Source organism: Colletotrichum fructicola (genome assembly GCF_000319635.2).
Source record: "Colletotrichum fructicola Nara gc5 chromosome Unknown KSG_Nara_v1_contig11, whole genome shotgun sequence".
Lineage (NCBI taxonomy): Eukaryota > Fungi > Ascomycota > Sordariomycetes > Glomerellales > Glomerellaceae > Colletotrichum > Colletotrichum fructicola.
Genome location: NW_027094061.1, coordinates 123,408 through 136,513, shown reverse-complemented (window position 1 = coordinate 136,513; position 13,106 = coordinate 123,408). Strand labels below are relative to the sequence as shown.

The 13,106-nt window shown below is 54.9% G+C and overlaps 4 protein-coding genes across 4 annotated transcripts; 2 read left to right on the top strand and 2 right to left on the bottom strand.

Annotated features, from left to right (window-relative positions):
- Nucleotides 1-590: 590 nt before the first annotated feature.
- Nucleotides 591-2,874, top strand: IML2 (Inclusion body clearance protein IML2; the record flags this gene model as incomplete). Its single annotated transcript, XM_032037116.1, has 2 exons — nt 591-2,512; nt 2,565-2,874. 2 exons carry the CDS (start codon nt 591-593, stop codon nt 2,872-2,874), a joined length of 2,232 nt encoding a protein of 743 aa, XP_031883880.1.
- A 249-nt stretch (nt 2,875-3,123) lies between these two features.
- Nucleotides 3,124-4,143, bottom strand: CGGC5_v016545 (uncharacterized protein; the record flags this gene model as incomplete). Its single annotated transcript, XM_032037115.1, has 1 exon — nt 3,124-4,143. One exon carries the CDS (start codon nt 4,141-4,143, stop codon nt 3,124-3,126), a length of 1,020 nt encoding a protein of 339 aa, XP_031883950.1.
- A 2,100-nt stretch (nt 4,144-6,243) lies between these two features.
- CGGC5_v016544 (uncharacterized protein) lies at nt 6,244-7,173 on the top strand (the record flags this gene model as incomplete). Its single annotated transcript, XM_066153538.1, has 4 exons — nt 6,244-6,318; nt 6,370-6,481; nt 7,052-7,109; nt 7,167-7,173. The coding sequence occupies 4 exons, from the start codon at nt 6,244-6,246 to the stop codon at nt 7,171-7,173; spliced, it is 252 nt and encodes an 83-aa protein (XP_066006884.1).
- A 1,893-nt stretch (nt 7,174-9,066) lies between these two features.
- CGGC5_v016543 (uncharacterized protein) lies at nt 9,067-11,754 on the bottom strand (the record flags this gene model as incomplete). The annotated part of the gene is made up of 1 exon (XM_032037114.1): nt 9,067-11,754. One exon carries the CDS (start codon nt 11,752-11,754, stop codon nt 9,067-9,069), a length of 2,688 nt encoding a protein of 895 aa, XP_031883883.1.
- Nucleotides 11,755-13,106: the final 1,352 nt, after the last annotated feature.

Sequence of the window (13,106 nt, the reverse complement as noted above, 5' to 3'; positions counted from 1 at the left end):
CACACGCAGGCGCTCATGATCCCGAGGTTCGACGTCGGCCCTGATTCGGACGTCACCACGCCGTGAGCATATCGACACGAGGGCCTCCGTCCTTCGATGCTGTTTCCGGCTCTCAACTCGCCGTCTCAGCTGCTCTAGTCGTCGACATCATCTTTGTCCACCAAGACATCGATCTCCCCAAAGAGCCATTTCTCGCTTCCGCGTCCCATATTTAATCCCACCACAAACGCCGCCTCAACCCGGAGCGGTGGTCCCTTACAGCGCCAACCCAACTGGGACAGACGTCATTTTCCCCGATCAGTAGCACCCAGAATCGGGCAATCGACCCGTGTGTTTCAGCGCCAGCGCTCCATCGCCTGGGATCCACGGCTCTTCTGTTCGTCTGTCAGCGTCTTCGCCGGAGCGTTTCCGGTTTCCAATACGCCTCGCGACTCCGAGGGTCCGATTGCACCAGGTGGAAACAAACAGCGGCTGCGTCAATTTTTTGCTTGTGATATTACACTTCACAAATTTTCATCTCTCGCAGACTTTTCGAGTGTGCAACTCAACACTCACACACAACTACTTCAGCTTCACCGCCCGCCGGCAAGATGAGTAGACTCGGCTCGTGGTTCCGCTCCACCGCGGGCAAGGTGAGCAGCAATGCGAGCCCGGCGGCCTCACAGGTCAACCTGTCTGCGCGGGAGATGGCCGACATCGAGGAGGCAATGGTTGCCGCCGCTCTCATCATGAACGACGACATTGACGGTGCCGAAGAGCGTCTGAGGAAGGGTGACTCGGCCTTTCACCAGCTGGGTTTGTCCATGACCACGTTTCTGCGGTCAGTCCTCGGCTTTGAGAAGGATGTCATGAATGAGGCCTCGAAAAGACTGGCCGATACGGAGGCCAAGGCATGGGCAGATTACAAAAAGGCCGAACGTGAGGGGGCTGCAGACGGAAGCAGCAGGATTTACCCCCCGGGCACCGAGTTTCTGCTCATTCACGCCGAGTCCCAGCTCATGGCCGCCGTAGTTGCTGTCCTGCATGAGAGCTTGACTGAGGCTCTCAAGGGATTCTATAAGCTCCGCAAGGCGTTCGTCACACTTGACGGCATCATGGTGCAGGAAGCAAAGGCATTGGATAAGGGCGGCAAGGCGGATCCGCCGCCGCTGCGGCCGCGAATGAGTGACGACAAGATGCCCGGCAGCTTTGACGACGACGAGTTCGCGGACCTGGACCAGAAGGAAGATAGCGAGATCGAGTTTGTGGATGCCAGTGAGGTTCCCAAATCTGGCGCGGAGACGCCTTCAGAGAAGAAGACGAACGGATTGCAGGCTCCGGCACAGGACATGGCGAACCTTAGCCTGGACAACTCCGGCACCTCGACACCACAGGACGATGCGAAGCTGGCGCCTTTGCAGGTGTCGTCAAAGATGGCGGACGACTCGGATTCGGACTCGAACGTGTTCACCAACCCCGTAGACGTCTTCATCCACAGCGGCGCCAACATGTGCTTCGGCATGCTTCTTTTCATGCTCAGCATGGTTCCTCCGGCTTTCTCCCGTCTTTTGTACGTAGTTGGCTTCAGGGGCGACCGCGAGCGTGGTGTGAGGATGCTGTGGAAGAGCACCAAGTTCGACAACCTCAACGGCGCCGTGGCTGGACTCATTCTGCTGGGTTACTACAACGGCCTCATGGGCCAGGCCGACATTGTTCCCGCCGAGATTGACTTCGATGCCGAGGCCGAGCTGGTTGGATATCCTGCCAAGAAGTGCGCCGCACTGCTTGCCTCGATGCGTCAGCGGTACCCGGACTCGCGGCTGTGGCGCGTCGAGGAATCGAGAGTCGTTGCGCAGCAGCGTCGTCTTGCAGATGCCATTCAGCTGCTTACGACGGGCCAAGAGAGCAAAATGCGCCAGGTCACGGCTCTGAACAGTTTTGAGCTGGCGTTGGCCGCCATGTCTCACCAAGACTGGGAACTCATGCAAAAGACCTTTTTGCGCTGTCTGGAGCTCAACGACTGGAGTCACACCCTGTACTATTATATGGCTGGCTGTGCAGAGCTGGAGCTATACCGCAACGCCGTTCACGAGAAGAAGGATGAGGACGAGGTTCGCAGAAGAAAGAAGAAGGTTGAGGAGCTGTTCCGCAAGGCGCCCACAGTTGCCGGGCGGAAGAAGTTCATGGCTCGTCAACTGCCGTTCGACATCTTCATCACGAGGAAGATCCAGAAGTGGGAGGACCGATCGAAGGAGCTCAAGATTGACCTAGCCGATGCCATCGGTGTCAGTCCCGCGCAAGAGATGGTCAACCTGTGGAACGGCACGAAGAGAATGAATGATGAGGAGCTCCACAAGTCCATCAAGAGCTTGGCCTGGGAGCGTTGCACCGCGCCGGCTGAGGGTATTGAGAAGATGCAAAAGACACCCGATGAGGCTGCGATCCGGTCTGTGTGTCTGGCGGCGATTTACAGGACACTGAGACAGTTCGATGACGGACGGGAGGTTCTGAGCGAGGTTCTCGCGGCCGACAGGTAAGTCGACCATTTCCCTTATTAATGAGATAGTCAACTGACAAAATCACAGAGCCCTTTTCAAGGGAACAACAAGAGACGAGTACACCATGCCCATGGCTCACTATGAGATGTCCGCTATTGCCTGGTTCGAGTGCTGCAAGCCAGAGTCCAGGAAGCCAGCCGCCGACGAGCCGGCGGATGCAGAGGCACAGGCCAAGCTCGTCAAGGAGTACCGTAAGAAGAAGATGGACGAGTGCCAGGAATGGCTTGACAAGGTCGTCAATTGGGAGGCATATGTCTTTGACGCAAGACTGGGCATGCGTGTGACGGCTGCCCTAGAGACGCTCCGTTGGTTCAAGAGAAAGAACAACTGGGCATAGACACGTTTGAATGAATCTGACTAGGGGTTTCAAGGAAGGGCCTTTGGGCGCATCTGGTAAACGGAGATCAAGGCATCGGCGCGCAGTACGGAGCTTCGTTGGTACATATGCTTTAGACTCATTGGCTGCTATTTGGGGTATTCTCGGGACATACAAGAGCAACTCATTCAACGTGAAGAAATCACAAACAATCTCAACCATCATACCCAAAGGCCTCACGTTCGAAAGCAATCGCAACCCGCCGACCTTTTACTCAGTAGCCTTCTTCTTTCCCTTGCGGCCGCGACCCTTCTTCAGCTCTTGGATACCATCCTGCAGAAAATTGGCACCGTGATTTGCTGCATTCTCTCCACGTTCCTTGAGGCGGTGCTTCTCTGCTTCGGCTTTCATGTCATCAATGACATCCTGCCCACTGTTCGTGCCATGAGCCCAGTCCATAACGCCCCAGGCACCGTAGTTGCCTTCACCCTTACCGGCGTAGTGGATCGCAGTCCGCCGCGTGATGCCACCCATTATGATACCTGGGACAATGCTGTACCCAGACATGGCGAGGGTCTCTTCTGCTGTACAGAACCCGACGAAGAGGAAGTACGTGAGGAGATGCGGACGAAGAGCCAACGCCGGGACGAAAATTGGGACGATGCGGTGAAGTAGGAAGGGGATGGGGTGGTCAGCGTATGCCATGAGAGAGAAGGGCGGTGCGGCGCGAGAGTGGGCATAAGACGTGTGAAGTTTGCCGATGCGAGTGCTCGTGAAGCGGCGGCCGCGGCTGTGAAGGATGCGCGTGTGGATGTAAAAGGTGAGAACTTCGCGGGCGGCGATGAGGAGAGCGATGTGTTTTACGAGCTGGAACGGAAGAGGTAGAGCTGTCGAGGCCCGGAAGAGAGGTTCGTGGAAGTAGGAGGCCCAAGCCAGGCTGACTCCCCCCTCGAGGCCTGCGGCGAAAACGAGGTTGACGAGCGCGAGGAGCAGCGTCTTGAGCAGAAAAGGACCGTTGGTGGGTGGGAGCGCTGCGGCGCCTGCCGTCTTGATAGACTCTGACAAAGACGGGAGAAGAGTGTCGAAGAGGAGGAAAAGGAGAGAGGGGAAGAGCCAAAGAAAGACGCGCAGGGCCAGAGTGCCTAGGAGCTCGATCTTGAGAGGACCATGTGAGAGGACGAGGGTAGTCCAGGTCATGTAAAAGAAGAGCAGGTTAAGTGAGGTGGTCCAGGAAGTCATCGCCGGTGCCAGGAAGTAAGATACGATGGGTAGTGAGAGTAGTATATCCATTTCGAAGATCTTGCTGGTTCAGATGTGGGCGACAGGCTTCGTGTAAGTGAACTGCTATCGCCAAAGTACTCTTGCGACGGGTCGAGGCCAAGATGAAGTCGACGATCCTTCCCAAGTTTACGGGATGCGATAAGTTGTAAACGGGTGAAACCTCGTGGCATTTGCGGTAGGGCTGGACTAAGAAAGCCTGGGAGGTGCAAGTAATTAAGAGTCGAGACGTATGTTGGATGCCATGACGTAGTTCCGTGGGCTTGGATCGCCGACCGTTGCGTTGCGTCTTACAAGGGCTTAGCGCCGCAGCTGTCCGGGCCTGGACTCACAGCGGCACCTCCAAAGGAAGAAAATGTACTGCATAGTGGCATGGGGTTTGTTCAGGTTGGGTCCTGAATGATTCGCCTCTCTTTGAAAGAACTACGGATTGCTGGTCGGTGATTGTTGCAACATGTTCGACACAGAACAAATAGGCTGGTTTCTGCGGCGGTCCAGGATTTGGTAAAACAACAAACAAGTTTCTGTGTTGTTTGAAGCCACAGAGGCTTTCGGCTCTCATTGATTCGGTGCTGACGACGCACCTGGCGTTTTGCTGGAGTTCTCCTGAAGTACAAATGGGCGCGGTGCGCCTATTTCACTCCCCGCACAAGAGGCAAATCGGCACCTGGAATTGACCCACGCCCCTCATTCCGCACATCATATCAAGAGACAACGTTGACTCTGGTGAATCTGAATTGGTTTGAATGCTCGAAGGTCTTATAAACAATTGCAAACTACTCTTACAGCTTATCCCTCGAGAGGCCATGTTGGTGGCCTCATATCACGACGCAGATCTTTGTCGGTGAGCTCGGTGAGATTGAATAATAAACACATGAACGTTTACGACTGTTGCCAAGGCACAGACCAAACATGGCAAGAAATTTCACGCCTTTACTCCGCTGTAGCGTTGTGCCACACTCAAATTTGCACTCACCACCAATAACACCAAACATGGTGCGCCGACTTCAAAATACCACCAAAAATGCAAAAGACATTTCGACACAGGCCTGATTCGAACAGACGCTCCCGAAGGAAGTAGATTTCGAGTCTACCGCGTTAACCACTCCGCCACTGTGCCTATTGATACGAGATGTGAGTTAAAATAGCGCATATAAATGTAGGACAAAGATCCTTGCAGATGGCGCAGATGTTTTCCGTGTTCGGGGCGGATTCCCGGCCTGTGCGGGGTCCAAACGAACCAAATGACCCACTTATGCATGCAAGGTAATGCCGGCTGCCAGCCGGCAGCCCAGTCAACTTGCATTTGTCAAATATGACCCTCATCCATTTGACGTCCACAACTCACCTTTAAGCGTCAAACAGGTTCTGGCTGTGATTGACTACTCGATTTATTAACTGGATTTTTTTGAGCAGGCCTGATTAGATGAGATTCCCTGTTGATCAGCAGCACTAAAAGGTGTGGTCGTGGATGTCAAATGGATAAGAAGATCAGTGCCGTTCACTACATCCTTTGAACCACATCATGCTCGGGAACCTCCAGGACCACTTAACATGAACCATCACATTTCGGACCATTGAATTTGCATTGTAAACAAGTTGTGAGTTGTCACCTGCCTTGGTTGCTGAGTTTGAAGCTATGGTATCACATGCTAACACGGTCTTTCCAACGGCATCCTCTCTTCCAAACGCCAGCCTCTCTCTCTAACAGCAGGCCCTCTCGTTATCAGCCCCCAAGGCATGTTCATCCGTTCTTATCACCTAATCGCTACACATTTTGCTAACTTCTGATACTGCTATAGAATGAAAGCTACCACAGATTGCCTAAACACCTTCGCTGATATTATTAATTCTATCCTTAGATATAGGGTAGATATTATTCATAACGTTAAACTAAACGTTGGAAATATAAATAAATCTATAGCTTAGAAGGCTAAGTGTAATATCACTTAGCTTACTCTAAGGTACTTGAGTTTTAGAAACGCTTTCCTAGCGGTTAGAACGAAGTAGTCCTCGTCTGTAATAGTAGATAGATCTATTGTCCCCGAGTCATAGCGATCATTAGCTATTGGATGGTCTCAGGTCTTTATCTGTAGTTCAAGGTTGTTTAGCATGGACTTTCACCTTGCTATCGGCAGCCTCTCTCGCCAACGGCAGCCTCCTCGCCGAACGGCAGGCCATCTACTGGTATGTTATCCTCCATTCTGTGCGACGAATTCAACTGATTTACCCGCCAAGGTTTTACCAACGACGGCCTTCTTCACCAGCACGCTCTCGCAGCGGCAACGGCAGGATCTAGATACGTGGCTTGCGAATGTTTCCAGTCATGGAAGTGGTGCGAATACGCGGAGTACGTCGCCAGTGGGGTGACCAGCCTCTTTCTCTTTCGCCGTCAGCCCTATCGCCAGCGGCAGGCCCTCTGGCATCGACAGGTCCTGTCGACAATCAACTCTCCCACCGCCACTGATCTCTGTCGACATCCATCTTCTTCAACATCATCCATCGTCTTCGCTATCCATCTTCTTCGCCATCCATCTCTCTCCACACCCTTTTCTGCTGTCGACATCCTTCTCTCCTGTTGTCATCCTTCTCTCTCGCTATCAGCAACCTCTATCTCTTTCGCTATTATTAGTCCCTCACTATCATCGACATCTCTCGCCACCGGCAGCCTCCTCGCCATCATCAGCCGCTCTCTCCACCACCAGCCTCCTCGCTAACGGCAGCTATCTCTCGCTATCGGGGGGTGACTGGCAAATCATTGCCCATTGGCAGCCTGCTTGCTATCAGCAGCCCCTCTTCCCACAGCCAGCCTCTTCGCCGACCGGCAGCCTCTCTCACCAAAGGCAGCCTCCTCACCATTGGGGTGGAAGCGATTCACGTATATATTACACGTCTAGCTGCCGTACGGCTCTTCTCGCAGCCGCTACTTCCATGGACCTGGCAACGTCTGGGCCGTCGAAGACTTGCCTTGAGAGACAGTAAGTTGCACAATGTGTGAAGAAAACCAAAAGCTGATCTCAAGGTGTTCCATACAGGGTGTAACCAAGCCAACCCAGCCAAGTACTCCAACGACAACCTCTTTTCCCTGCACGAAGCAATCATCCACCACCTCGCCCACAATGTAACCGGCAATGGCCATGTCAAAATCCAACACGAAAGAGAATTACCATATTCAACCGATACTAGACGCAACCAAGATCATATCCACTCAGCATCTGACACGCCCCTTTCTCTCCATTGAGAACCTCTCTCGCCAACGGCCGCGACATCACCAAGTTCAGCCCCCTCGCCAACGCAAGCCTCGTCAGCCTTTGCCACCATCATCTCTGTCGCCATCATCGGCCCTCGCCATCGGCACCTTCTCATGTCGTCGTCAGCCCTCGCCATCATCGGCCTCCTTACCAGCAGGACGACTGGCGTATTATTACAATGAGGATCACTGGTACATTATCGCTGGGGGTGACTGACATATCATCGTTGGGAAAGGAGACAACGCAACAAGGCGGTACGTCCTGTCTTCCAGGGCGCGCGTCTGACTTTGTGGCGTTCAGAGGGCCTACGTCGACATTACAAACGAATGGGGGATTCGTATTGCTTTCCTTGACTGGCTGGGGAAATAGGTCAACGTACCCGTCTAGTATCTTGTGGCCGCAGACAGGGTGAACTTGTAGTTTTGTCTTGGGGAGGCTGCGGTATAACTTCGAGGCTCAACAACGCGCACCTCCTGCTGCTGCAGTGCACGATATAAGCTGATTCAATTGTCTCCTATGATGATAATGAGGGATAGAGAGAAAGAGACTTTACTGATGAGGAAAAGGAGACCGCCACCATGGATATGACTAAGGAGACAGAAGTGTAAAACGAGTAGGCCAAGGAAGGGGTGGTTGGTAGGCCGCAGTGCTCTCAAGTCTTCACATACTTAGGGTAGTAATGCGAAAGTGAACATTAAACTATCCCGGTCAATCTACCACGCTAATTCGATTTCAAATTCTCGGTTCCGCCTTCCAGTTCTCCCCAGCTCTTCAGCATCATCATCTGGTTTCTTGCAACGGCGACAGCAACGACGGCAGCGAGAGACGCATATACCTACAACTAGCAAGTCTTACACCGCTGGATGATCGGTATTGCAATTATCAAGACTACAGTCAACTTGGTCGAGTCCTCGTCGTGGTTCACGAAATGCTTTGAGTATCGGCAGTGGTAGCGGAGCTTCCCCTGAATCCGCTTGAGGTCAGGTAGAGACCGAGTAATTTCACTGTAGCGTCGACATGGCGATGGATTGATTGCCGAGGTAGGCGTTGTCGCAACAGTCGGGTGACCGATGGAGAGGATGCTGCTGATGATGGTTTAAAAGAGACATCATACATCTATAAGTCGAGAATCAAGTCAATACAAAAGAATTTCTTCAGATCGGTCAGGTGGTAGAGTCTGCCGATGACGAGAGAGATGGGCGATGGCGTGAACGCCGGTTCAGCACCTTCATACGAGACATTTGAAACCGTCGACTCGAATCCACAAAGGAGATCGTATTAACACATTATTCGGCCTACCCTCGCCTTGCTGGCGGGGGCCCGATACTGTACTACTATATACTACACGAAAGTCTTGTGCAAAGGTCATGTCCGACATGAATCACCCGTCTGTCCCATGGCTTCGTCCCTTCAAAGCTCGTACCCAGGACGCCATCTGCCAGAGAACTCCAAGACGCGCTCGACGCCGGTGCTGTACAAGAATAACCATGCCAATCGTACATGACCCCTCTCGAATATTATGTAAATGCCCATTTTCTGTGGGCTGTTATGTAAATCAAGGTATCAGTCAAATCATGGACGGACGAAGACAAGCATTCCAAACATGCCAGATCTGAACTTTTTTGGCCAGAAGCGCCTCGCTGCCGGCCTGGAAAGCAACGAGCACTTTAGAACAGGACTTGTTCTACCGCGCGCTGGTTCTTCGACCGCGATCGTCCTTCTTGCCGTTGGTGGCGCGGAGCCAATCATCCCACTCCTTGCTAATCTCCATGAGCACAGCGCCCATGACACCGGCGCTCGCCATGAGGCCGTGGCCTTCTCCCTCGAGCACGCGTACCTCGCAGCGTCGCATCGTCTTGCCCAGCCACTTGACGTTGTCGACGGGCACGCGGGTATCGCGGCTACCGTGGTGAATGACGACAGGGCGCGTGATGTCGACGTATCGGAAACCGATGGTGTGCCTGCGCTCCAAGCAGACCAACAGGTCGACGGCAGGGTTGGCGCCCGTCGTTGCAAGTTCCCAAATGGCATGCGTCAGTCTGTTGTCGTAGATTGTTTGACGTTCCTTGTCCATCAATGCGTCCGCGGCGGCAGCCAGGATCTGCGTCTCAGGGTCGTAATGGCCCTGTGCCGATGCGGTGCCTGTGGGCCTTATCCTATCCATGTTCTCTGTGGCAATCGGAGCGGGTCCGGTGCCAAGCAAGTCATCGCCGGTGCTGTTGCGGTCCTTGAAGTTGAAGAGGCCGAGATTCTCCTTGTCGAGGTGGGGTGTCGTGTCCCGCTTTCCCCCGTCCGACATGGCTGGGGTGCCCCGACCTGTTGTCGCCGTCGATTTGCGCTTGCTACGTCTGGGCGTCTTGGGTAGCGAACTCGTGATGGAGCTGCTCGTGGCGGACATGAAGGAGCTGTTGGCGGCTTTGAGGAATGGCGTCGGTAGTGCTCGGAGGATACGTTGGGATGTCGGGATGGCGTTCGTCGGGGGAAGGGCCTGCGATGTGCCGAAGACGTTCATTTGGGATGGCGGGATCCAGGGAGCAAGCAGATGTATCCTGCCGCGAATGTGCTGAGGCATGCGAAGAGCCGTTGCCAGGGCGTAGATGGCACCGGCGGAGTGTGCGAGGATCGAGAACTTGGTGATCTTGAGAGCCTGGCAGATGGCGTAGACGTCGTCGGGCCAGCTGAGCGGCGTCGCGGTTCCATCAGCGTATGCTTCGCTGTCTCCAACACCAGGTCTGTCAGGTGTGATGAGGCGCAGCTTGAGTGTCAACGCCAATTCGTCATAGAATGCCGTGATGTATCTCGTTAACCCCATGCCCACGCAGCAGAATACGGCAGACCCGTCGGCGTCTCCCACTTCCGAGAAGGAAATTACACGTCCAGTCTGAGGATGCTTGATCTTCTGTGATAGTCTGGGAGAGCACAGATAGGATTCGACGGCGTCGTCGATGGAATCGGCGCTGCGTGGACGCTCGTAGCCGGCGGGCATACTGTTGCGGTTGTCAGGAGACGCAGCCGAATTGCGTGCACTCGTCTGCGGCTCTTCTCCCTTTGGACTCAAAGGCCCGGTGGAGAGCCGCTTGAGCCTTGAACTGCTGCGCTTCATCTTGAGGGTCTCGCCAACGTCTGAACTGTCTCGTAGTGATTTCCGAATGTTCCGGTCGGCGCTCTGATCATCTCGACGACGACCTTGAGCAACGGCGGGGAAAGGAGCGCTGTCCTCAACATCTTCCTCCTCAAATAACGGACCCGACACTCGGAAGTCCTCAGTGTGCCTGGTCTCGAACAATGGGCGGCTCGCTAGCTTGCCGGATGCGTCGGCCGATATCCTAGCCAGGTCGTTTTCGGAAGCATGGCGAGACAGGTGTTTCCGCCGTGGAGCATCCCGCGCAGGCGTTTTCTCGTGTCCTTCATATATAACATCGCTCGTGCCGTTTTCGCTTTCTCGCTTTGACCGTGAGGATCTCGTGGACGACCTCTTGGCGTTCGATCCAGTCTTGAAGAGGGACGAATCTCGGGCTGGAATCGGACGCGGGCTGGCGGCTTCCCCACGGTTGGGGCTCGTCATGTCCGGGTGGTTGGAATTCTCTCGCGTGGGGGATTCCATGTTAAAGGCGGGTTCTTCGCTGATTGGTGTCTCGGCCAGGAACGGATCGGGTCTTAGTGACGTTCCAGTGAAGCTGCTCGAGCTTCTTTCACCGATACTCGCGCGTTTCTTCTCTTCCTTTTCTCGAAGTCGTTCCTTGGAGCTCATATACATCAGCCCCCTGTGACTCCTTCCCTGCTTCTTGCCCCAGCTGTCGTAGGATCGTTGTCTTCTGAGCTCTGGTGTTGGCGCAGAGCCGCGTTCTATTGAGAGATTGCCGATGCTCTGAGCATCGTCCCGCGACCCGAGCGAGCCTTTTGAGGAGGGCCGCGAAGAGCTTCGCAGAAGTGATCTGAGGCCACCACCAGAAGCGTCGCGGGATGGTGATTTGGGCGCGGTCAAAGGCGAGAGCCCAGAAGGCGGCTTGGCGGTACGGATGACGGGGGCAGACGCGGCGACCTCGTCGATGGGGACGTCTTTGGCGCGAAGTTCCGCAAGTGATGGTTGAGTAAAGGCGCCGTAGTCGACTCCGAAGCTGCCGTTGCGGGGTGAGACCGGGACTGACAGGCTCGGGGCACTGCGCTCAAAGTGTTGGTCGGCGGGCTTTGAGATGACGGAGAGACTGGTGATCAGAGAAGATATGACCTCGGGCGAGCTGGGGACGGCATCGGTATCGCGGCGCGACGGAGGAGGTAAGGAGCGGCGGCGTTGTTGGCGAGGCTCAGGGGTTTGGAGGTTTCGGTAGCGTTGAGGGATAGGGGGGATTGAGTTTGGGTCGGAAGAGTCCATGGCGACAACAAAGGGAGAGAAAGGAGAAGGGGATTTAGAGAATCGACAGACCACGCGACTGCAGAACGGACGGCGGGCAGCACGGGGCCGGGCTGGGCTCAGGAGATGGTACGGGACCTGCTGCTTGCTGCCGCTTGCTGCGCTGCTACTGCGGCTGCGGTGCAACAATGGCAGCAGCAGGATGCAGTCAGGTCAGGTACCGCACAGAGCGTGTACAGGAAAAGGTACAGACGAGATACACCGTACGCACAAGTCAACCTGGAAGAGGAAAGGAACGTGGAGGGGGTGGTCACTGGTCGGGGTGACGGACCCAGGGCTCCAGCAGGAAACAATGGGAACGCAACCCAAGGCGAGGAAGAAAGAGAGCCACAAGACAGAGCTAGCTTGGGTGGCCGTGGCCCCCTTTGCTGTGCGACAGACAGTTGGGACCCAGGCGGGCTGTCTTACACAGCGCGCGCGCCAGAGGCGGCTGGTGGTTTTCTAGAGCAGAGGTAGTTTTCTGTAGTCTCTGTCGTAGTCTCTCCAGAATCTCCTGGATTTGGCGGCGGCAATGGGCCGGATCGGTGTTTAGCACGGCGCGCAGCTCAGGGCGAGGCGAGATAGGACGGGACCAAGAAAAGGGTTCGTATCGCTGGCGCACACAGGGCGCAGGAGAGAGAGCAACAGGAACAGGAACTGGCGCAGGTACGCGGCGATGACGTGGGTATCTGCGAGGTACTGCGACCGCAGATCGTACAGTGCCGGTGGTCGTCCTCGTCTTGGCTTCGTTCCTCTTCGGTCTGGTCTGTTCTGGTCTGACGCGAGGGAGAGTAATGCGCGTGGCTGCAGCTTTCAGGCAGGATGGAGATGGGGGATGGGGATGAGGCGGAGGGCGTTCGGGATAGTGTCTCTGTCGCCGGTCGAGTGTCTCGTCTTGTCTCGATTGTTCGCGTTGATCGACCAAGAGAGGAGATAATAAGAGGGGGCCGTGCTCGCCTTTTCTTTCGTTTTTCTGCCCTGCTCTGGGAATTTCTTTCTTTCTTTCCCGCAGTTCCCTTAAACCCCTGGCAGAGATAACCTTGCCTTGCGCTCGATCAGATGAGAGAGAGAGAAGAGGGTGTGTGGGCGCAGGCAACTTGCGCAGTTGGTTGGTCGTTCGGGGTGATGATGCGATGTGACTGTAGGCAGTGACAGCCAGAGGTTTGCTGCAGGTCTGGCTGCGTTTGACTGGATCGGGGAAGGGGGAGGATTTAGTCTACGGTCGGCCGGAAACCAAGAGGAAGAAAGCTGCTGCTGGTGGGATGGGAGCAAGTCAGAGAGGAATGCAGCCCAACGGTCCAGGGTCGCATTGACTGCGGTCTAAACTGGTGGCG